This window comes from Neoarius graeffei, chromosome 9 (assembly GCF_027579695.1).
Source record: "Neoarius graeffei isolate fNeoGra1 chromosome 9, fNeoGra1.pri, whole genome shotgun sequence".
In the NCBI taxonomy this organism is placed as follows: domain Eukaryota; kingdom Metazoa; phylum Chordata; class Actinopteri; order Siluriformes; family Ariidae; genus Neoarius; species Neoarius graeffei.
In genome coordinates, this window is record NC_083577.1 from 15,827,528 (window position 1) to 15,852,042 (window position 24,515).

Sequence of the window (24,515 nt, forward strand, 5' to 3'; positions counted from 1 at the left end):
TTAATGTAGGACATGTAAATGTCACTTATACACTTTTCTTTGTTTGAAAAGAAACACATGAGGCTGCAGGAGTGTGTGTTAAAAGAACAGAATTAACCATTTGAAATAATAATGAACAATCATTTGCTGAAGGCGAAGTGAATAATACCCGAGACAAAGTCTCTCTTATTATTCACTGAGCCTGAGGCGGATAATTGTTTTAGTATAAATACACAGGTGATTATCCAAAATAAATAAATAAACCCTATTTAAAAAAAAAATAATAATTTATTTCAATCTTCAAAAGGGCCATGCAAATGTAATAACGCAGCCAGACTTGTTATTTATCTATACCAAGTCACATAAAATACTTTGTTTTGAAATAAATAAAATAAATCACAATTCCACCTGACTTTTGAATAATTTTAGACCAAACTTTATAGCATCTTTAGTACTTTTAGGAACAGCAATTTCTTTCATAATTTGTAATTCCTCACTTACAGTGACTGGCTGCCATTTTGCCAAGTCACATGAGGTGATCATTGAGAAATAGTCCAAATTTCTCGACCAATCAACAAGTGTGATTATAGGAAAATCACCTGCATATTTATACTAATCACAATTAGTAAAATCTGACATACACTAATTTATCTTGGAGCAATCTTATCTTGGATTTACTGCACGAAGCAATGTGTGAAGTTCTGTAGTTGAGGAGGATAAACAGTGCTCATGTTAGCCAACTAGTTTTTGTAACCAACAAGTGACTATGAAAATGGTGAAGTTTAGTGTGAGCACTAATTATTAAGTTATTCCTTCATTTTGTTTTTGTTCAGTAACAAGACTGTTTTCTCCTGTTTTCTATCTGCTGGGTGAATTAATTTTTTCTTCTCATTTGTTCAGAGCCCTGTTTCATGCACAAACATGTGAAGTACCTGTGTGCTGTGCTCCAGCTGTGTGAGGGTGCAGTAGATGAAGCGCAGGAGCGGTGAATGAAGAAATGCCTCGGCTTGCTCAAACTGCTCGAGCAAAATAGGAAGAATCTGGGGGGGGGGGGAGCAAATTTACTGTATAGTTTTTAATGAAAAAACTATACTGTAGGAGGTGCTTGTGCTGATCTGTGGTGTGAGTGTTATGGGGTGGATAAAAAGCAGATAAGATAAACATTGTTTAGAATAAGTGATATGATTTACATCGACACTATTTGAAATAAAAGCTTGTGCTGTTTGACTTTACATTCTGCACCCTTTTTTTTTTAAAAAAAAGCTCAAGTTTTCAAGTTTAGAAACCATTAAAAAGAACAACATGAAGGGCCTGCTTAAACCTGTGTGCGCACGTGTGTGTGTGTGTGGGCGTGTGCACAGACCTTGGCACAGCGTTCATGCAGGGAGGGATGTGGAACCCCATATGGGTCAAACTCTCTCTCTGTTTTCACGTCTTCAGAGGAAAGAGGCGGGCCATCCACGATCCAGTCCATCATATACGAGAGCAGCCTCACTGCTGTAGAACTGGAAGTGCTCTAAAAGCAAAAGAATTGTCAATCAATAATTTTTCCCAGCATTGTTATCTAACCAAGAAGCCTAAACGTTTCAGTGATATCAATCTGTTTTTATCTTTAAACTGCCTCAGGAGTGTTGGGTTTGAACACAGATTTATACTGTGTATTGTGTGGTGCAGGAGTGTCAGCACTGCTACTGTCAAGTTAATTTGTATTGTACTTTTAACAGACATTGTCGCAAAGCAGCTTTAAAGAAAAATAAAAACTTAAAACATATATATGAGCTAATTTTATCTCATCCCATTATCTCTAGCCGCTTCATCCTGTTCTACAGGGTTGCAGGCAAGCTGGAGGCCATCCCAGCTGACGACGGGCGAAAGGCGGGGTGCACCCTGGACAAGTCGCCAGGTCATCACAGGGCTGACACATAGACACAGACAACCATTCACACTCACATTCACACCTACGGTCAATTTAGAGTCACCAGTTAACCTAACCTGCATGTCTTTGGACTGTGGGGGAAACCGGAGCACCCGGAGGAAACCCACGCGGACACGGGGAGAACATGCAAACTCCACACAGAAAGGCCCTCGCCGGCCATGGGGCTCGAACCCGGACCTTCATGCTGTGAGGCGATAGCGCTAACCACTACACCACCATGCCGCCCTGAGCTAATTTTATCCCTAATAAATTTATTTAGACCTAATGAGCAAGCCTGTGGTGAGGAAAAACTTCCTTGGACAACATGAGGAAGAAACCTTGAGAGGAACCAGACTCAAAAGGGAACCCATCCTCATCTAGGTGATAACAGATAGCATGATTATAAATAACTTGCTTCTATAACTGTATCTATACAAGCGGCAACCTCTACTCCTGAAAAGTGAAGCCAGTGCGGAAGTGCAGTTCCTCGAATGGCCACTTGAGGCTGACTCCAAAAATTAGTCAATTCCTACAGACCCCCATGTTAAAATGTCCAACTTTACAGCGAAAACAAACGTTTACAGCCTGGTACAAAAAATGATTTCGGTCTCTATAGCTAGTTTCCCCCTTCATGACAACTGTATGGGAGTGAATTTTTATATAATTAAACAGTTTAAATTATATTGAGCATATTTATGCATAATTGGGGTGGGGCCGGTCTGAGTGACAGCTGAGTTTGTGTCATCTTGTTAGCCATGAGCTGGCATTACCTCAGAATTCAAGCCATATAACACTGCAGGATTTATGTAAATAATTTATGGAGCCTTGCCTATTTTCGTCTCAGGGCTGTTCCATGCAATCACAACTTTTACACACTACTACACCTGTTATTTTAATTTGCTTTATGAGATTGTACTTCCCTTTCAATATTTTTGATGTAGTCACTGGCAATATTTATCGGGGTCTCCCCTTCAGTAAATTAGGCTCAGACTGACAATTTGATAGCTTGAGCAACTTTAAAAAAAAAACAAAACAAAACAAAAAAAAAAAAACACACCACTGACATTTTGGAGTTTTTGTTAGAGAAGTATCCATTCAGCATAAAGATTGACTATTGCTACGTCAATCGTTCACCAAGAGGTACATCACTTAACTAAATCGTGGGTTATGTCAATTGTCTCATATTAAATACACTGTGCTATGTGACCATCATAGACTGACCATCTACAGTGGTGCTTGAAAGTTTGCAAACCCTTTAGAATTTTCTATATTTCTGCATAAATAGGACCTAAAACATCAGATTTTCACACAAGTCCTAAAAGTAGATAAAAAGAACCCGGTTAAACAAATGAGACAAAAATATATATCATTTGGTCATTTATTTAAGAAAAATGATCCAATATTACATATCTGAGTGGCAAAAAGTATGTGAACCTCTAGGATTGGCAGTTAGTTTAAAGGTGAAATTAGAGTCAAATGTTTTCAATCAATGGGATGACAATCAGGTGTGAGTGGGCACCCTGTTTTATTTAAAGAACAGGGATCTATCAAAGGCTGATCTCCACAACATGTTTGTGGAAGTGTATCATGGCATGAACAAAGATGATTTCTGAGGACCTCAGAAAGCGCGTTGTTGATGCTTTTACAAAACCATCTCTAAAAGAGTTTGGACTCCACCAATCCAATCAGACAGATTGTCTACAAATGGAAGAAATTCAAGACCATTGTTACCCTCCCGAGGAGTGGTCGACCAAAGATCACTCCATGAACATGGTCTATAATAGTCAGCGAGGTCACAAAGGACCCCAGCATAACTTCTAAGCAACTGAAGGCCTCTCACATTGGCTAATGTTAATATTCATGAGTCCACCATCAGGAAAACACTGAACAACAAACGGTATGCATGGCAAGGTTGCAAGGAGAAAGCCACTGCTCTCCAAAAAGAACATTGCTGCTCGTCTGCAGTTTGCTAAAGATCACGTGGACAAGCCAGAAGGCTATTGGAAAAATGTTTTGTGGACGGATAAGACTAAAATAGAACTTTTTGCTTTAAATGAGAAGTGTTATGTTTGGAGAAAGGAAAACACTGCATTCCAGCACAAGAACCTTATCCCATCTGTGAAACATGGTGGTGGTAGTATCATGGTTTGGGCCTGTTTTGCTGCATCTGGGCCAGGACGGCTTGCCATCATTGATGGAACAATGAATTCTGAATTATACCAGCGAATTCTAAAGGAAAATGTCAGGACATCTGTCCATGAACTGAATCTCAAGAGGAGGTGGGTAATGCAGCAAGACAACGACGCCAAGTACACAAGTCATTCTACCAAAGAATGGTTAAAGAAGAATAAAGTTAAAGTGCATATCACGGGTAAATTCAGGAGCAAGATCAATGTAATTCTCGTCTCGTCTTCATCCGCTTATCCAGGACCGGGTCACGGAGGCAGCAGTCTGAGCATGGAAGCTCAAACTTCCCTCTCCCCAGACACCTTAGCCAGCTCCTCAGGAAGAACACCGAGGAGTTCCCAGGCCAGCCGAGAGACATAGTCCCTCCAACGTGTCCTGGGTCTTCCCCGGGGCCTCCTCCCGGGGGGACATGCCTGGAACACCTCCCCAGGGAGGCGTCCAGGAGGCATCCGAAAGAGATGCCCGAGCCACCTCAGCTGATTCCTCTCGATGTGGAGGAGTAGCGGTTCTACTCCGAGCTCCTCGCGAGTGACTGTGCTTCTCACCCTAAGGGAGCGCCCAGCCACCCTACGAAGGAAACTCATTTCAGCCGCTTGTATCCGCGATCTTGTTCTTTCGGTCATTACCCAAAGCTCATGACCATAGGTGAGAGTCGGAATGTAGATTGACTGGTAAATCGAGAGCTTTGCCTTTTGGCTCAGCTCCTTCTTCACCACGATGGACCGGTAAAGCGACCGCATCACTGCGGAGGCTGCACCGATCCGCCTGTTGATCTCACGCTCCATCCTTCCCTCACTTGTGAACAAGATCTCGAGATACTTAAACTCCACTTGAGGCAGGACTTCCCCACCAACCTGGAGAGGGCAAGCCACCCTTTTCCGGTCGAGAACCATGGCCTCGGACTTGGAGGTGCTGATTCTCATCCCAGCCACTTCACACTCGACTGCAAACTGCCCCAATGCATGCTGAAGGTCCTGGTTTGAAGAAGCCAACAGGACATCATCTGCAAAAAGCAGAAATGAAATCCTGTGGTTCCCAAACAGGATTCCTTCTGGCCCCTGGCTGTGCCTAGAAATTCTGTCCATAAAAATTATGAACAGAACCGGTGACAAAGGGCAGCCCTGCCAGAGTCCAACATGCACTGAGAACAGGTCTGACTTACTGCCACCTTATTGTCCTAGAACTGCCACCTTATTGTGGTGGAGGGTTTGTGTGCTTGAATGATCCTAGGAGCTATGTTGTCGGGGGCATTACACCCGTTAGGGTCTCCCAAGGCAGACAGGTCCTAGGTGACAGTCCAGACCAAGAGCAGTTCACCAAACCCCTTACGGATATTAAAAGAACAAGGACCGTGATGTCGCCCGGTATGGCGCAGCTGGGGCCCCACCCTGGAGCCGGGCCGGGGGTTGGGGCTCGTATGCGAGCGCCCGGTGGCCGGGCCTTTGCCCATGGGGCCCGGGCGGGCTCAGCCCGAAGTGGTGATGTGGGCCCGACCTCCTGTGGGTTCACCACCCACAGAGGTAGCCGTAGGGGGCCGGTGCAGTGTGGATTGGGCGGCAGTCGAAGGCAGGGGCCTCAACGACCTGATCCCCGAACACAGCGGATAGCTGTTGGGACATGGAATGTAATTCTCCTATTTTATATTAAACTTTGGTCAAATATCCATAACATTCTGCATTCTCTGCAATTTTTTTTACCTTGCGCAATACCAGAAATATTCAGTTGAAATCAAACCATCTGAGGCAAATTGGTCCACCTCTGAAAAAACTTGGCATTCGAATTTCCCAGCAAACATTGATTTTCGTGACGTCATCTGCGGGACGCCTCCCTCTGAATCCTACGTCAGCACTGGTTTATGAGAAAACGACCTGGTGGTTTTCTGCAAATTTCTTCAACGTTATCACGTAATTATTAAAATGGTTAACAGATGTATCATAGGAGGGTGTAGCAACACCAATCTTGACGAGGTTACTCCTCATTGTTTTCCAAAAGACCGGACAATGAGAGAGAAATGGGGGCGCTTGGTCTACACAGGCTTGGTCTACACAGTTAAACCGTGCAAAGCTCACGCAGCCTGCTCGCGCTTCTGCAGATAATGTCACGAATCTGGCTCCAGACTCCCTTGGGATTTTTCCAGACACGGTTTGTTATTTAATTTTTTTCTGCTGTAGACAGATGGCCTTGTGCAAAATTACCCTTCTGGATGAGTGTGTAAAGGGACATACTTTCATATACATTTAAAAAATAAAATAAAATAATTGGTCCAGAATATGCCCTTTAATGTTTTGGAATCGCCAAGTCCTGACCTTAATCCAATCGAAATGTTGTGGAAGGATCTGAAGCGAGCAGTTCATGTGGGGAAACCCACCAACATCCCAGAGCTGAAGCTGTTCTGTATGGAGGAATGGGCTAAAATTCCTCCAAGCCAGTGTGCAGGATTGATCAACAGTTACCGGAAACATTTAGTTGCAGTTATTGCTGCACAAGGGGGTCACACCAGATACTGAAAGCAAAGCTTCACATACTTTTGCCACTCACAGATATGTAATATTGGATCATTTTCCTCAATAAATAAAATGACCAAGTATAATATTTTTGTCTCATTTGTTTAACTGGGTTCTCTATCTACTTTTAGGACTTGTGTGAAAATCTGATGAGGTCACATTTATGCAGAAATATAGAAAATTCTAAAGGGTTCACAAACTTTCAAGCACCACTGTAACAGTAGCTGCAATCGACCTTAGCCACGCTGAGCTAGCAAAAGCACTAGTAAGCTAGCTATTTACCAAGATAGCTTAGATAACTACCGTTATCAGGGAAAAAGATATTTGGAGGAAATATTATCGCTAATGTTTTTTATTAAAAATTATTAAGATTGAAGAGACGGTACCCCTTGATCAAATTCATTATAGGACATTTATATGCCCGGTGATGATTTTTTTTTTTTGTAAACCAGCCATTGAGGTTATGGTCTGTATCTTATGAAGCGGCTTCTTTTAGTTTAGCTAGTAGGCTAGCTTGCTAGTTTCAAGGTTAACAGGTATATTCCAGCCATACTATTCCAGCGGCCAGGCTTCACTATCCCCGTCCCTTTCTCCATTTATGGACTGGCCAGGATTTAGGCAGAGTCAGGTGCTACCAAGATGGCGACACCTGAAGCCTCCTTATTTGAGCTTCAAACCCACTTTTCAGAAATCCTATGAGTGATGTCACAGAGGTTTTGTCTATTATTTTTACAGTCTATTGTCCTATATAGTCACAAAGTACAACCCCAATTCCAAAAATGTTGGGACACTGTGTAAACTGTAAATAAAAACAGAATGCAATAATTTGCAAATCATGGAAACCCTATATTTCATTGAAAATAGCACAAAGGCAACATATCAAATGTTGAAACTGAGAATTTTTACTGTTTTTTTTTTTTTAAATGCTCAATTTGAATTCGATATCAGCAACACATTTCAGAAAAGTTGGGACAGGGGCATGTTAGTGTTGCATCGCCTCTGCTTTTAACAACACTCTGTAAACGTTTGGGAACTGAGGAGACCAATTGCTGTAGTTTTGAAAGAGAAATGCTGTCCCATTCTTGCTTGATCTACAATTTCAGTTGCTCAACAGTTCTGGGTCTCCTCTGTCGTATTCTGCACTTTGTAATACGCCAAATGTTTTAAATGGGAGACAGGTCTGGACTGCAGGCAGGCCAGTTTAGCACCCAGACTCTTTTACTACAGAGCCATGCAGTTTTAATATGTGCAGAAAGTGGTTTGGCATTGTCTTGCTGAAAGAAGGAAGGACTTCCCTGAAAAAGATTTTATCTGGATGGCAGCATATTGCTCTGAAACGTGTATATATTATTCAGCATTAATGAGGCCTTCCCAGATGTACATTCTACCCATGTCATGTGCACTAATGCCCCCTCATACCATCACAGATGCTGGCTTTTGAACTGTGCACTGATAAGCCGGATGGTCCCCCTCATCTTTAGCCTGGAGGACGTGGTGGTCATGATTTCTAAAAAGAATTTCTACTTCTGATTCTTCAGACTTCAGGACAGTTTTCCACTTCGCCTCAGTCCATCATAAAAGAGTTCAGGCCCAGAGAAGGTGGCAGTGTTTCTGGATATTGTTCATATCTGGTTTTAACTTGTATTTCTGAATGCAGTAATGAACTGTTTTCACAGATGATGGTTTTCTGAAGTGTTCCTGAGCCCATACAGTGATTTCCAGCACAGACACGTGTCTGCTTTTAATGCAGTGTCTCCTGAGGGCCTGAAGATTATCACAGGCATCCAATGTTATTTTTTAGCCTTGTCTCTTGCATACAGAGATTTCTCCAGATTCTCTGAATCTTTTCATGATATTATGTACCATAGATGATGCAATCCCTAAGTTCTTTGCAGTTTTACATTGAGGAACGTTATTCTTAAATTGTTGCACTGTTTGCCCATGCAGTCTTTCACAGAGCGGTGAACCCCTCCCCATCTTTACTTCCGAGATGCTCTTTTTATACCCAATCATGTTACTGACCTGTTGCCAATTAACCTAATTAGTTTTTTTTTTAGCATGACAACTTTTTCAGTCTTTTGTTGCCCCTGTCCCAACTTTTCTGAAATGTGTTGCTGACATCAAATTCAAAATGAGCATGTATTTTTCCAAAAACAATAAAATTTCTCAGTTTCAACATTTGATATGTTGTCTTTGTACTATTCTCAATGAAATATAGGGTTTCCATGATTTGCAAATCTTCACATTCTGTTTTATACACCGTCCCAACTTTTTTGGAATTAGGGTTGTACAACTGTATAACCAGGAAATGCATTATAGTTTTAGCATGAAGTCTGGTGCTGCTGCCCCTTGTGGCTTCACCATGGTACTACATTTTACACAAACACCTGTGTGCGTTTACCTTTCTATTATTGGTTAAATAAATGAGGAGTCAAATTTTAACACCTATGTACATCATTTTTCATAATCGACTATACTGATTATTCAGACTAACCCCAACAGCCTTAATGTGTATATAATGTAATCATCCAAACAAAAGTAACCATCCAAACATCTTCAGTGTTAAAATCATGGTTGACCCCTCAATTCAGCTGTTTGATTTACCTTGCAAGCTTTGTGGGGAGGTGGAGGTTTGTCCTGATTGAAGGGTTTGAGATCACGTGACTTCAGCATGTTTTCCCATCCTCGGTGCTTTACTGAGTACTCGTACTTCCTCTATCAAAGATAAAAACACACAATACAAGCACGATTGGAAAAAAAATGCAGAAATTATTTTTATATCTCTTAAGGAGCACAAGACCACTGGAATATTTTCTACAGACTTTTATTTAGGAAACTGAAACATTTGCACATTTCATCAACACAAGAACAGACCAGTAAACTAATTTTTCACCTGTAGGTTTTCTAGTCGAGCTTGAACTTTCCGTGATTGCCTCTCCAGCTTCGTGTTCTGCTCACATACTTCATTCAGCTACACAAGAAGACACACACACACACCAATGCAAATAGGATTAATATAAATGACACTCTTTTCCTTCTGTATCACACCCTGAAGATGAAGGACATTAGTTTCCTGTGTAAAAGTTTGATATAAAAAGCTGAAACATCAGTTTAACTTTAAATCCCCACCTGTTTTTTCATTGTGTTATTTAGTTCCTTGATGGAATCCAAACTAGATTTAATCCTTTTGTTCTCTTTGGTCTTTTCTCTGAGTGCAGCCCTGAGACTCTCCATCTCCTGCTGGTGTTGCTGTGCAAAAAACATGACTGTCAGAGCTGCTGTTATAGAGAATTAATCAACACCTACTGACCAATCACAATCCAGAACTCAGCAGCGCTGCACTATCGGACAAAGATATAATACATGAACAAATGTGATCTCATTAAAAGTGTATTGATATCATTTATCACAAGAGTGCTCCGAGAGCACAATATCCCCCGCTAGCAACTATGCCATAACTCTGGTAAAATGCGAGTGAACTGAACAAAATTGGAATATGCGTATTACCAACATATAACAAAGAATCCTGTCAAGTTTCGTGAAATTCCTCCAAAAATTGTGAGAGGAGTTGATTTCAGAAGGTGAGTAGCCTTCCTGGGACAGACAGATGGACAGACATTGCCACGACATAATCCCCCTTCAGGCCTTTCAGCCAGCAGGGGATAATAAAAATTGTGAGGGAAGTTGATTTCAGAAAGCAAGCACACCTTTATGAAATTGCCAAAGTACAAATTTGTTAATAATCAAGGGCGTAACTCTGGTGAAATTTTCCCAAATTAAATGAAGTGTCAATATGCGTATAACTGTCATATAACAAAGCCTTTTGCCAAGTTTGGTGCACTTTCTCCACAAATTGTGAGAGGAGTTGATTTCAGAAGAATATACACCCTCATGAAATTGTCAAAGTACAAGATATTTAATCAAGGGTCAAAACTCTGGTAAAAATTTTCACAAACGAAATTAAATCGCAATATGCGTATTACCGTCATATAACAAGGTCTTCTGCCAAGTTTCAAGAAATTCCTCCAAAAATTGAGAGAGGAGTTGATATCAGAAGGCAAGCACACCTTCATGAAATTGTCAAAGTACAAGGTTGGTAATCAAGGGCCACAACTCTGGTAAAATGCGACCGAATTGAACAAAATAATAATATGCGTACTACCGACATATAACAATGCTTTTGCCAAGTTTCGTAAAATTCCTTCAACAACTGAGAGGTTCAGAAGGAAAAAACACACTCATGAAATTGTCAAAGTATAATTGTTAATCAAGGGCTGTAACTCTGGTAAAATGTGACCGAATTTAACGAAATTACAATCTGTGTAGTACTGACATATAACAAAGAATCTTGCCATGAAATTCCTCCAAAAATTGTGAGAGGAGTTGATTTCAGAAGGTGAGCACCCTTCCCGGGACGGACGAAAATCGCCACGACATAATTCCCCTTCGGGGCTTTCAGCCAGCGGGGGATAATATTGACACTGTAGCATGGCATTTCTCAGTCCTACTGTGTGTGTAAAATTAGGTTTAAACTGCTGCATGGCATTAATACAATCTAATACATCTTCCTCCACATGGAGAAGTCTGTTTACAGTGCTCTGGTGCTTCAGGAGAAACTTCTCTCTCTGCTGGAGCGCATGTTCAGCCTTACACAGCTCAGCCGCTTGCACCTGGGGACGGGGGACACACACACTGAGAAAAACAAGCATGATTGTAATAAAAATATAAAGGTGAGTATTACAATGCACTAGTAGAAAGGTACATCATGATAGAGTAAAAAAGTTCAGAAGATTCCATCAATTAACTGAAACTTTGATATTTTACAGCGAATAAGTCATTATTTTGTACTATTTTGTCTGTTTACAGAGAAAATCACAAATGTAGTAAAAAGTAAGTGTAGTACACAAGAATTTGGTGCACAAGTTTATACATACAGCACGCATAGTATTTGGTTAAATGTCCCTTAGCAAGTTTCACCTTGACCCAGCATTTTTGATCAGCTTCAGCAAGCTTCTGTTAGAATTCTGGTTGAATATTTGTTCACTCTTCTTGGCAGAATTAGTTGAGTTCAGTTAAATTAGCGTTTCATGGCACAGACCTGACTTTTAAACACAGTCCACATATTTTCGATAGGGTTGAGGTCAGCTTAAAGTTAACCTGCTTTATCCACAACCAGCTCTGATGTGCGTTTGGGATCACTGTCCTGTTGGAACACTCACTTGTATCCAAGTTTCTGATCATTTGAAGTTAAGCTGAAGAATTCTGTGGTGGTTCATTTTTCCATCCACTTCGTGCAATTCAACAGTTCCATTGGCAGCCAAACAGCCCCACAGCATAATGCTACCACCACCATCCTTAACATCCTCATCTTATCCGACCATAAAACTTTCCTCCAGAAGGCTTTTCCTTTATCCGTGTGGTCAGCTGCAAAGTTTAGTCGAACTTGAAGGTCTTGATTTTGGAGCAGGAGCTTCTTTCTTGAACAGCAGCCTCTCAATCCATGGTGATATAAAACTCACTTGACTAATAAACAGTATTCCAACAGCTTCCGGTTCATAGCAGTACCGTTCCAGTTCATGGCCTTGGTGATTCCTGACCATCAGAACCAATTCCCTCTCAGCTGAAGAGGACAGTTTGGGTCTTCTTCCAGCAAAGTGGCTTCACCTCCCAATAGAGGCTTTGCACCATCATGTGACCCCATAGCAATGGTAACTATGCCATCATGACAGGAGGCAACAAAGACATGAGGTTTTTTTTTTTGATTTACCAAAAGTAATTCCGTTGCTATGGAGTCACGTGACAGTGCAAAGCCTCTATAACTTATACTCACCTACAGTTGTTTGAACTCCTGATCTTAAAACCTGCAGTTGTTTAGAAACAGCTCCAGGAGACATCCCTGAATCTGTCCCTCTGAGTTACATGTCAATCCTGGGATTGAGGTGCTGACCTCTTCTGCTCCTCCAACCTGCCTGATCCATTCTGATGCCCTATGTCTGGTTGGAGTCTCATCACATCGCTCCTGTGGAGGACGGCCCCATATGGACAGTTGAAAGTCACATTTGGAAGACACTCTGGACACTTACAGTAATGCTTTTGTGGCTGAGGACTACAGTTGGCTTGCTAACTTTGGGACTGCAGTTGCCATGAACAGTTTTGCACTCAAGTTTCCATTAATGAAGAGTAATAACAAACGAAACTGACTTCATGTTAAAACTGTTAATGTTATAGTCATGTTGTCTGTTGTTTTCCAGGTGAGGATGGGTTCACTTTTGGGTCTGGTTCCTCTTGAGGTTTCCTCCTCGTGTTGTCTGGGGGAGTTTTTCCTTGCCACCATCGCCACGGGCTTGCTCATTGGGGATAGATTAGGGATAAAATTGTCTCTTGTCTTGGGTCATTCAGATTCTGTAAAGCTGCTTTGGGACAATGTCTATTGTTAAAAGCACTATACAAACAAACTTGACATTCTTCAATGTGTCAATCTAAGATCCTTTTTCTCAAATCTGCACTGAGCTCCTTGGACTTTTCCATTGTACTGGTCAATTCAATGAGTGTCAAAAACCCTTTTTATATGTTTCCACAGAGAAGCTACCAGCTGTAGTCGGGTTCCACTCCTGACAGCCAAGAACAAGAATCAGAGGCTACAGTTGGGACAGACTCACCCAAACTGGACAAATGGGAAAACCGGCTTTTGGTCCAATTACTTAAATTCTGTGTGAGGACTAGCGAGTTTCAAGGGAAACTGACTGATTTTAACCATTGTGTTAGTTAAACCTTACGCAATCTTTGCAGATGGCCAAGACAAAAATAAAACGTAAATAAAAACATTTCAAAGTCATTTTTGGTGAAAATATACAGAGTTCCTTACTGGTGTAGTACAGGTCAGTATTTCTTGTTACTTGTGTTGCTGCAGTTCAGAAATGTTTCCTGAGCTGAAGTTCTGCTTTTAGTACCACTGAATGAGTGGAGTGTGTTACAAATCACTTGAAGTGTTACGCCAAATGTTGGGTTCACGTACTTGCAGTTTTTTATAAATCTGAATCATCTCGTGGTACACTTGTTCAATAGGCGCCGAGCTCCTCAGCCCCTCTGCTCTGCTGAACACCACTGGCTCAGTCTCAAATGAACTGGAAGTGCACACTATGTTCGAGGGCAGCGTCACATCTAGAAATAAATGAGAACAGAATTGCTAAGTGGTCAGAGGGCATATCCTGATGTTAAACATTCGTATCATCGTAACTGCATGATGTCCGCATCAGTCAGGATTCAGCTTCATCGTACACCATCACTTCTAGTCCGCAAGTTTGAGGAGGCTAGTGTTTATAAGCTAGCTAAATGCAGCTGTGGCAATTTCTGGTGAACAGAATTAAGGGACTGCCCTCATGCAATGCTGCCATTTTCAATCCAAAAATATAGCTTCTGTAGGAGACAGACTTTCCCACAATATAACCACAAGCAGCAATTTGTGGGGTTCAAGCACCCTTCGCAAACAGCAGTGTCGTTGGCCAGTTCTTACAAAGTTACATAAAAAAAAGACAACATATTAACACAATGTTCACATTTTGTTACAGTAGCTTAATGTAAACCATGTGAAATGCCTGCTGAAATCTACTGGCTGATGGCTGGCAGTCATGATTTTTAAATCATTAGAAATCCAATTGCAGAAGAGCACAAAGATGCAGTACACCAGAAACAGAGATACCAACATTGACAAATGAAAAAGAGTAGCATCTCCGAGTACAGTGAGGTGAAGCTGGGTGGAAAAAGGGCTTCCTATTAGGCTGGGGGTTTGGGGGCCACCAAGGCCCCCAAAAACCAAATTTCAGGGAAATTCAGAGATGCAATCTAGGCCATTTTGAGCTACTTACTGAAGAAAATAAATGCAGAGTTTACTGTACAGTATAAGCTTGTGGCAGCGGGGGCGTAGTGTGGCAGCGGGGGCGTAGTCTAGCATCGGTCTGTGACAGGAGGGCGGAGTCGGGGAAGTTAAGTGGCAGAATCATTACACCTGTTGTTAATTAATGTGTTTGTGTGTCTTCCCAGTGACCGCGCCCTATTTAAGGAGAGAGAGTGAGAGCAGAGGGAGCGCTCTCGACAACCAGACGGCTGATGTGTGTGCGTGTGTCTGAGTGTGTGTTTGCAACTGCAAAGTGCAAATAAAAGAGTTTTGTAAGATCAGTTCTGTCCTGCCATCCTTCTGTGCTCCACCCACCTACATGGACTGCTACAGTGGTGCCGAAACTCTGGATCCGAGCACAGAAGACAACATCCCCATGGAGTCCTCCACCTTTGCCGACCTGATCCACGCCCTCGCCATGGCCCAACAGAGCCAGCACCAGGCGCTGCTCGCCCTCCGAAAGGAGCAAGAACAACGGTTCGAGGCCCTGGTGCTGGCGCAACAGGAAGATCGTCGGGCGTTCCGGCACCTCCTCGCGTCGGCGGGGTCCACCATCTCCACCGCCGCGGGCCCTTCCCCCCTCACAAAGATGGGCCCGCAGGACGACCCCGAGGCATTCTTCACGCTCTTTGAGCAGGTAGCAGAGACCTCGGGGTGGCCGGTGGAACAGCGCGCGGCGCGCCACCTCCCCCTGCTAACGGGAGAGGCGCAGCTGGCCGCGCTACAGCTCCCCGCCGACCGGCCTACGCGGACCTTCACCGGGCCGTCCTCCAGCGGGTGGGACGCACCCCGGAGCAACATCATCAGCGTTTCCGCGCTCTGCGCTTGGAGGAAGTCGGCCGGCCGTTCGCGTTTGGCCAGCAACTCCGGGACACCTGCTGGCAGTGGTTGAGGGCTGACAGCTGCGACGCCGAGGGACTCATCGACCAGGTGGTACTGGAACAATTCATCGCGCGTCTACCAGCGGGAACCGCAGAGTGGGTCCAGTGCCACCGCCCGGCGTCACTGGATCAGGCAATCGAGCTGGCGGAGGATCATCTGGCGGCTGTCCCAACAGCAGGACAGCAGACGACCTCTTCTCTTCTCTCCTCTCTCTCCCCTCCTCCTGTGTCTTCTCCTCGCCCCATTCCCCCCACCGCGGAGACGGGGGCCGGTGCCACCTCAGCCGGCCCGCCGCACCCTTCCGTGTCTCCCTTCTGTGTCTGTCTCTCCCCCGCCTCAGGTGAGTGAGCCCCAGAGCACTAGTGCAGAGAGGAAGCCCGGGCCGGTTTGCTGGCGCTGCGGGGAACCGGGCCACCTCCAACAGCAGTGCTCGATAATGGAGGTGGGCGCGGTGGTTCGGATCCCCAACGCGCCAGGAGCCGCCCTCGATCAGGCCGGAGCATATCGCATACCGGTGAGTATCCAAGGGGATACATATCAGGCGTTGGTGGATTCTGGCTGTAATCAGACCTCAATCCACCAAAACCTGGTGCAAGACGAGGCTTTGGGGGGAGCACAATTGGTGAAGGTGTTGTGTGTGCACGGGGATGTTCACAACTACCCTTTAGTGTCGGTCCACATTATTTTCAGAGGGGAAAAATTTATAGTGAAGGCGGCGGTTAATCCTCGCCTTACCCACTATAATTTTGGGGACTGATTGGCCGGGATTTTGGGGTTTAATGACACACTTAGTACAGAGTGGGTCCTGCCATTTGACAGGGGGAGGTCCCGGTGTCGCTTTGGCGGGAGCAGCTGTCACAGAGCCGTCTAAGTCATCTTCGCGCCAGAATGAGGAGCCGCAGGCTCCTCCTCTCTCTATTGGGGAATCCCTCGCGGATTTCCCATTACAGCAATCGCGAGACGAGACTCTGCGGCATGCGTTTGACCAAGTGAGAGTAATCGATGGTCAAACGCTCCAGCCGAACGCCACCCCGTCCTTCCCCTACTTCGTGATTATGAAGGATAGATTATACCGAGTGACGCAGGACACTCAAACTAAAGAGCGAGTCACGCAGCTTTTAATTCCGAAGCTCCAGCTCACTTTAATCCCATGGCTGGACATTTAGGGCAGGATAAAACACTAGCCTGAATAATGGCCTGATTCTATTGGCCGGGGATTCGCGGCGATGTCCGTAGGTGGTGTACGGCATGCCGCGAATGCCAGTTAGTAAATCCAGCGGCCATTCCAAAAGCGCCTTTGCGCCCTCTACCGTTAATCGAGACCCCGTTCGAAAGAATTGGGATGGATCTCGTCAGGCCATTAGATCGGTCAACACGAGGGTACCGCTTTATATTAGTTCTGGTGGACTATGCAACGCGATACCCGGAAGCAGTGCCTCTTCGCAATATCTCAGCACGCAGTATTGCGGAGGCACTCTTCCGCGTCATCTCCCGAGTTGGAATCCCGAAAGAGATTCTGACTGATCAAGGCACCTCGTTTATGTCACGAACACTGAACGAACTGTATGGGTTATTAGGTATTAAGCCGATCCGCACCAGCGTGTATCACCCACAAACGGACGGTTTAGTGGAACGGTTTAATCGCACCCTTAAAAACATAATTAAAAAATGTGAGGACGCGCGTAACTGGGATAAATGGCTCGAACCCTTGCTCTTTGCAGTGTGAGAGGTCCCCCAAGCCTCCACGGGGTTCTCCCCATTTGAATTATTATATGGGTGTAAGCCGCGCAGCATTTTAGACGTGCTGCGAGAAAATTGGGAGGAGGGACCTTCACCAAGCAAAAATGAAATTCAATACGTTATTGACCTGCGCGCAAAACTCCACACACTCACCCACCTAACCCAGGAGAATTTGCGGCAGGCCCAAGAACGGCAAACCCGCCTGTACGACAAGGGTACGCGCCTTAGAGAGTTTGCACCGGGAGAGAAAGTACTCGTACTGTTGCCCACATCGAGCTCTAAATTAGTCGCCAAGTGGCAAGGACCCTTTGAGGTCACACGGCGAGTCGGGGACGTCGACTATGAGGTAAAGTGAACGGACAGGGGTGGGGCGCTACAGATTTACCACCTCAACCTACTCAAACTCTGGAACGAGGAGGTCCCCGTGGCATTGGTGTCGGTGGTTCTGGAGAAGGCGGAGCTGGGGCCGGAGGTTCAAAAAGGAACATTAGCATCACATCCCTCTCCGGTCCCCTGTGGAGACCACCTCTCCCCGACCCAACTCGCGGAGGTTGCCCAGTTGCAGACCAAGTTTTCGGACGTGTTCTCACCCCTGCCCGGCCGCACTAACCTCATAGAGCACCACATTGAGACGCCCCCGGGGGTGGTAGTGCGTAGCCGCCCTTACAGGTTACCTGAACACAAGAAAAAGGTGGTTCGGGAAGAACTCGAGGCCATGCTCGAAATGGGCATCGTCGAGGAGTCCCACAGTGACTGGAGCAGCCCGGTGGTCTTGGTACCCAAGGCCGACGGGTCGGTCCGGTTCTGTGTGGACTATAGAAAAGTCAACGCGGTGTCTAAATTCAATGCGTACCCAATGCCTCGTATTGATGAGTTGCTCGATCGGCTAGGCACGGCTCGTTTTTACTTGACACTGGATTTAACAAAGGGTTATTGGCAGATCCCCTTGACTCCATTATCCCGTGAAAAAACGGCCTTTTCCACACCGTTCGGCTTACCAATTCGTCACACTTCCTTTTGGGCTGTTTGGGGCGCCCGCTACGTTTCAGCGGCTGATGGACAGGGTCCTCCGCCCCCACGCCACCTATGCGGCCGCGTACTTAGACGATATCATTATTTATAGTAATGACTGGCCGCGGCACCTACAACACCTGAGGGCCGTCCTTAGGTCGCTGAGGCGGGCGGGTCTCACGGCCAACCCGAAGAAGTGTGCGATTGGGCGGGTGGAAGTACGGTATCTGGGCTTCCACTTGGGCAACGGGCAGGTGCGTCCCCAAATTAACAAGACTGCAGCGATTGCGGCCTGCCCGAGGCCCAAGACCAAAAAGGGAGTGAGACAGTTCCTGGGGCTGGCTGGCTATTATCGTAGGTTTATACCTAATTATTCGGACGTCACCAGCCCGCTGACTGATCTGACTAAAAAGAGGGCACCAGATCCGGTCCAGTGGATGGAGCAATGCCAGCAGGCTTTTTCTAAGGTTAAGGCTGCACTGTGTGGGGGGCCACTTTTACACTCCCCTGACTTTTCTCTCCCCTTTATGTTGCAGACGGATGCGTTGGACAGAGGGCTGGGGGCCGTTTTGTCCCAGCAGGTGGAGGGGGAGGATCGCCCCATCTTGTACATTAGTCGCAAGCTGTCGGTGCGTGAGGGGCGCTACAGTACCATCGAGAAGGAGTGCCTGGCGATCAAGTGGGCGGTCCTCGCCCTCCGTTACTACCTGCTGGGACGCCCTTTCATCCTCTGTTCGGACCACGCGCCCCTCCAGTGGCTCCATGAAGGATGCCAATGCGCGGATCACCCGTTGGTATCTGGCACTCCAACCCTTTAACTTCAAGGTGATCCACAGGCCGGGGGCGCAGATGGTCGCGGCGGACTTCCTCTCCCGTCGGGGGGGGGGGAAGTCGGCTGCGGGCCGGACGGCTGCCCGGCCTGAGTCGGGCGGTGGGGGTATGTGGCAGCGGGGGCGTGGTCTAGCATCGGTCTGTGACAGGAGGGCGGAGTCGGGGAAGTTAAGTGGCAGAATCACTACACCTGTTGTTAATTAATGTGTTTGTGTGTCTTCCCAGTGACCGCGCCCTATTTAAGGAGAGTGAGAGCAGAGGGAGCGCTCTCGACAACCAGACGGCTGATGTGTGCGCGCGTGTGTCTGAGAGTGTGTTTGCAACTGCAAAGTGCAAATAAAAGAGAGTTTTGTAAGATCAGTTCTGTCCTGCCGTCCTTCTGTGCTCCACCCACCTGCATGGACTGCTACAAAGCTCAATTATCTGAACTCTCTGGGGGAAAAGTTTGGCTAACTAAGAGGATGTTCAGATAAAAGGGGTTCAGATAACTGAGCTTGTACTGCAATACCGTGCTTCAGTAGTTTCATCATGATCAACAACAAAAGCCAGAGTTAAAGACAAAAGATTTATGTATTGGTCTTTCAATAACAACGAAATTAATACTGTATTTACAACCCCAATTCCAAAAAAGTTGGGACAAAGTACAAATTGTAAAAAAAAAAAATGGAATGCAATGATGTGGAAGTTTCAAAATTCCATATGTTATTCAGAATAGAACATAGATGACATATCAAATGTTTAACCTGAGAAAATGTATCATTTAAAGAGAAAAATTAGGTGATTTAAAATTTCATGACAACAACACATCTCAAAAAAGTTGGGACAAGGCCATGTTTACCACTGTGAGACATCCCCTTTTCTCTTTACAACAGTCTGTAAACGTCTGGGGACTGAGGAGACAAGTTGCTCAAGTTTAGGGATAGGAATGTTAACCCATTCTTGTCGAATGTAGGATTCTAGTTGCTCAACTGTCTTAGGTCTTTTTTGTTGTATCTTCCGTTTTATGATGTGCCAAATGTTTTCTCTGGGTGAAAGATCTGGACTGCAGGCTGGCCAGTTCAGTACCCGGACCCTTCTTCTACGCAGCCATGATGCTGTAATTGATGCAGTATGTGGTTTGGCATTGGCATGTTGGAAAATGCAAGGTCTTCCCTGAAAGAGACGTCGTCTGGATGGGAGTATACGTTGCTCTCGAACCTGGATATACCTTTCAGCATTGATGGTGTCTTTCCAGATGTGTAAGCTGCCCATGCCACATGCACTAATGCAACCCCATACCATCGGAGATGCAGGCTTCTGAACTGAGCGCTGATAACAACTTGGGTCGTCCTTCTCCTCTTTAGTCTGAATGACACGGCGTCCCTGATTTCCATAAAGAACTTCAAATTTTGATTCGTCTGACCACAGAACAGTTTTCCAGTTTGCCACAGCCCATTTTAAATGAGCCTTGGCCCAGAGAAGACGTCTGCGCTTCTGGATCATGTTTACATACGGCTTCTTCTTTGAACTATAGAGTTTTAGCTGGCAACGGCGGATGGCACGGTGAATTGTGTTCACAGATAATGTTCTCTGGAAATATTCCTGGGCCCATTTTGTGATTTCCAATACAGAAGCATGCCTGTATGTGATGCAGTGCCGTCTAAGGGCCCGAAGATCACGGGCACCCAGTATGGTTTTCCAGCCTTGACCCTTACACACAGAGATTCTTCCAGATTCTCTGAATCTTTTGATGATATTATGCACTGTAGATGATATGTTCAAACTCTTTGCAATTTTACACTGTCGAACTCCTTTCTGATATTGCTCCACTATTTGTTGGCACAGAATTAGGGGGATTGGTGATCCTCTTCCCATCTTTACTTCTGAGAGCCGCTGCCACTCCAAGATGCTCTTTTTATACCCAGTCATGTTAATGACCTATTGCCAATTGACCTAATGAGTTGCAATTTGGTCCTCCAGCTGCTCCTTTTTGTACCTTTAACTTTTCCAGCCTCTTATTGCCCTTGTCCCAACTTTTTTGAGATGTGTTGCTGTCATGAAATTTCAAATGAGCCAATATTTGGCATGAAATTTCAAAATGTCTCACTTTCGACATTTGATATGTTGTCTATGTTCTATTGTGAATACAATATCAGTTTTTGAGATTTGTAAATTATTGCATTCCATTTTTATTTACAATTTGTACTTTGTCCCAACTTTTTTGGAATCAGGGTTGTACTTAATGAATTGTGCACCAGTCTAATATTGGACTTAACTAATAAAGTCAATACTGAAAGATGCCCATCCATACAACATTTAATTAAACTGAACATGTTGAAGTTACTTAGATAATTTGTTGTATGTAGCTGACTTTGCTTTCTTCAGTGTACTTCTGTCGTATGACTCATTGAGGCACACTGAACCTTTGGCAATCATGAATTGCTTGTCTATGACTAAGCTGCTCACAGTCTCGGTCTTAATGTTTAGCTTGAACTCAGTCTCATTTTTGGTTATAAGCCTGAACACTCACTCGCACTCTGCATTGGAGTGGAATATACATAGTACTGACAGCATTACCTTACACATTGTTAGGTTTATATAAGTATTATTCTTATTATTCTTATAAGTATTATTATTAAAATGGTGACAAAATTAAGCGTTAACTTAAGGTTCAGTTAAAAATGACCTTCTGTCTCGGCTGGACATTGTTTGGGAACATTTTGTTTATGAAATGTGTATTTTGAACAGAGAAGTGTCTGAAGGACCCACCAAGGTCTGTTTTAGTGTCAGATTGACCCACACACACATTGCTCCTCCCCCCATGTTATATGCTGAAATCACACCTACACAGTACAGTAGGCATGGTGATTGTCCAGTTTCGACTGTACAATACACGGAACAGTCCGAGCGCCGAAAATATGTTGATCTGATTGATACATGGGCAAAACCAGTTGAATAACGTATCATTTTCAGGTCTACGTGTAGCACCGTAATTGTGCTTCAAATCCGTAGCTGCAACACCCAAATCGTTGTCTTCTCTGCAGAAACTAGCCCTGCAACAGACTGGTGACCTGCCCAGGGTGAACCTCGCCTCTCACCCCGCAATCAGCTGGGATCAGCTCCAGCTTCCCCATGACTCTGACAGATAAGTGGTATAGATAATGGAGGGATGGATAGATGAAAAATGCTAGAAAAAAAACAATAAGGTTTACCCAGTATGGCTGCTTGGACCTCTAAATATTGCTTCTGTTGAATATTATGGTATGTAGTGATGAAATCTCACCAGTCTCAGTACACAGGATGTTGGTATGGCCCAGGGCATCTGTTTGGTCACTGAGCTCATCTTCACTGCTCAAAACGCACTCATCACGGAAGAGCCTGGTATCAGAAAATGACAGCAGGAGCAAGTTAACGAAGTCAGTGTGCTCAGTTCAAAACCAGATGACTTCAGTAAATGAGCACCATCTAAATTTGAGCTGCTCCTCAAATCACATACTGAGGCCTGGGCAGAGTTTGACTTTTCCCCTTTTTTCTTCTTAATAAAGACGCAAGCAGATGCAATCTTTGAGTAAAGCAGGGCTCGACATTAACCTTTTAATCCACCCGTCCAGTCATACAAACAGCAAGCTTCTTTACTTGTCCTGACCATAACCTTTTTATTCCTTCAGTATGTATTTACTAGTTCAATGAAATAGAGATGAAAGTGGAGCAAAGAAAAAAAATCCTGAACTTTTGAAAGTGAAACTAAGATGGGAGGGGCCCAACATCCCCCGAAAATTTTTTTATAACATAACGTGCAAAACCCTGCATTTTAGTACTTATTTTCACTAAAACAAATTATAACTTTTAAGCATTTTTCTTTCATGTACATTAATGATTAACATCAAAAATATCTAATTTAATTCCCCTAGTTAATGAGTAATTTTCAGGAGTGCATTTAGAAAACGCGGTGATTTTGCTGGCTACACAGTTAATTACTTTGAAAAATATCAGACAGTTGAAGGTAAACTCAGCAAAATCCCAAAACAATACTGTTAAAAAGTAAAAGTCTGTTAGAGTTTCTAAAGCTTTCAGGTTTCAATGTTGGGGACACTGAGCCTCGTTTATCAATCTTTTAGTAGAGTTGTGCGTTTGCATAAGCTAAAGTGAACTAAAAATTTCCAATTCATATTTATGCGAGTTGAAGCCAATTGTTTACATTAGTTCGTATTGTCTAAATTTAAACACACCAATGAATACCAAATTTCTCATGTAAATCAGGGGCATAGCTAGGATTTTTCAGTGTGTGTGTGTGTGTCACACACTGACTGACAGCCTGAGTACATTATGTAACAAAAAATAAATTACCATTACTAGTTTTAGGTAGCTTAGAAACCGGCTCTTCCATTATTGCTGTTTCTTCTACGTTTTCTTGATGATGCGTTCTAGAAACGGCACTAAAACTTAGCTTCGAAGCCACAAAATGCAACTTTAATGGAAAAAATATATAATAAATTGCTTACCTCTCTTCAAGTTGAAAGAAGGAGGAAAGTTTTGTTTGTTTTGACATAGCGAATTATTAACACGAGGGAATACTCGTAATTCACAACTAAAAAGACTGTAGCTACACTGGCAGCTTGAACATGCTTTCTAGTGCGATTGTGTTGCGCTTGCGCTGCGCTTGCGCTGCGCTTGCGCAGAATGGTGTCAGTCCTGCGTGCCTTAGCTCGTGCACCTGAAGGCGCGCGCGCCTAACGAGCTCCGGCACGCGCACCATTAACAAAGAACAGCTGTCTTTAATCAATGAACTATGTTTAGGCTATTTAAGGACTGCGCCCATGCAAGGACGATGCAAAGTATTAAACCGCGTCTAGGAATGCGAAAAATCCGAAAAATAAATTTCTCCATTCGGGAAACCGGAGATTTTTAAAAGTTTTGTCAAATATCCGGATTTCCGGGTAAATCCAGAAGACTTTCATCTATAAATGAAAGAAAAGTAGTTAACAAAAAGTTTATCATAAAGCAGGTGTAGTTATGATAATCATTATGCTTTAATGATTTATAATTTTTCAATAAAACTCAAACTTTAAAGGAATACTCTGGAGTGAAATAATTTTTAGGGCTATTTTTGCATGATTGGGAGTGCATATGTTGAGTTGGTAGCACAATAACGTCAATCGGTTGTGTTTTGAGAAAGCTGTTTTTTTGTGATTTAAACTGAAAGCACTAACACGGCAGTGCGAGGGGCATGTCATTTCGCCGATACAAAATGCTGTTTTTAAAACCATTGCCAAGGTCCAAACAACATTACAGTTCAGTGGAAGTGAGTACAGGGTTCCTACACACAAACGGAAGTGTCCCTGGCTCTGTAAGTGTACGGACAGATCGTCTAGAAGACTGAATACAAAACATGTACCTTCCCGAAAGTAGTTGTTCTCCAGACACCATCTTCAGGGGACAGTCCGTAAAAGTCGAGTGCAAAGCTAAATCCTCTGGAAATGCACAATTTCGTAGCATTTTATGGAAACACAGTCTAGTGTTTAGTTCGAAATTAAAAGGAAACTGCATGCAACAACATTATAGTCCAAGCGGGTTGGAATTTTGAATGGGAGGT

The 24,515-nt window shown here is 44.1% G+C and overlaps 1 protein-coding gene across 5 annotated transcripts in view; it reads right to left on the reverse strand.

Annotated features, from left to right (window-relative positions):
• Positions 1 to 24,515, reverse strand: part of LOC132891474 (coiled-coil domain-containing protein 138-like) — a 50,467-nt gene that overhangs the window by 20,907 nt on the left and 5,045 nt on the right. For 2 of the 5 annotated variants that reach the window (XM_060929053.1, XM_060929056.1), the window contains exons 4-11: positions 22,206 to 22,300; positions 13,601 to 13,746; positions 11,178 to 11,255; positions 9,715 to 9,834; positions 9,479 to 9,556; positions 9,190 to 9,300; positions 1,343 to 1,495; positions 912 to 1,019 (exon numbers count right to left, since the gene is read on the reverse strand). In XM_060929053.1, coding sequence (XP_060785036.1) covers positions 912 to 1,019; positions 1,343 to 1,495; positions 9,190 to 9,300; positions 9,479 to 9,556; positions 9,715 to 9,834; positions 11,178 to 11,255; positions 13,601 to 13,746; positions 22,206 to 22,300 — 889 coding nt within the window. Of the gene's footprint in view, positions 1 to 911; positions 1,020 to 1,342; positions 1,496 to 9,189; positions 9,301 to 9,478; positions 9,557 to 9,714; positions 9,835 to 10,989; positions 10,991 to 11,118; positions 11,256 to 13,600; positions 13,747 to 22,205; positions 22,301 to 23,424; positions 23,570 to 24,515 lie in introns of those variants that run through there. The other 3 variants (XM_060929058.1, XM_060929057.1, XM_060929054.1) reach the window with 3 other exon arrangements.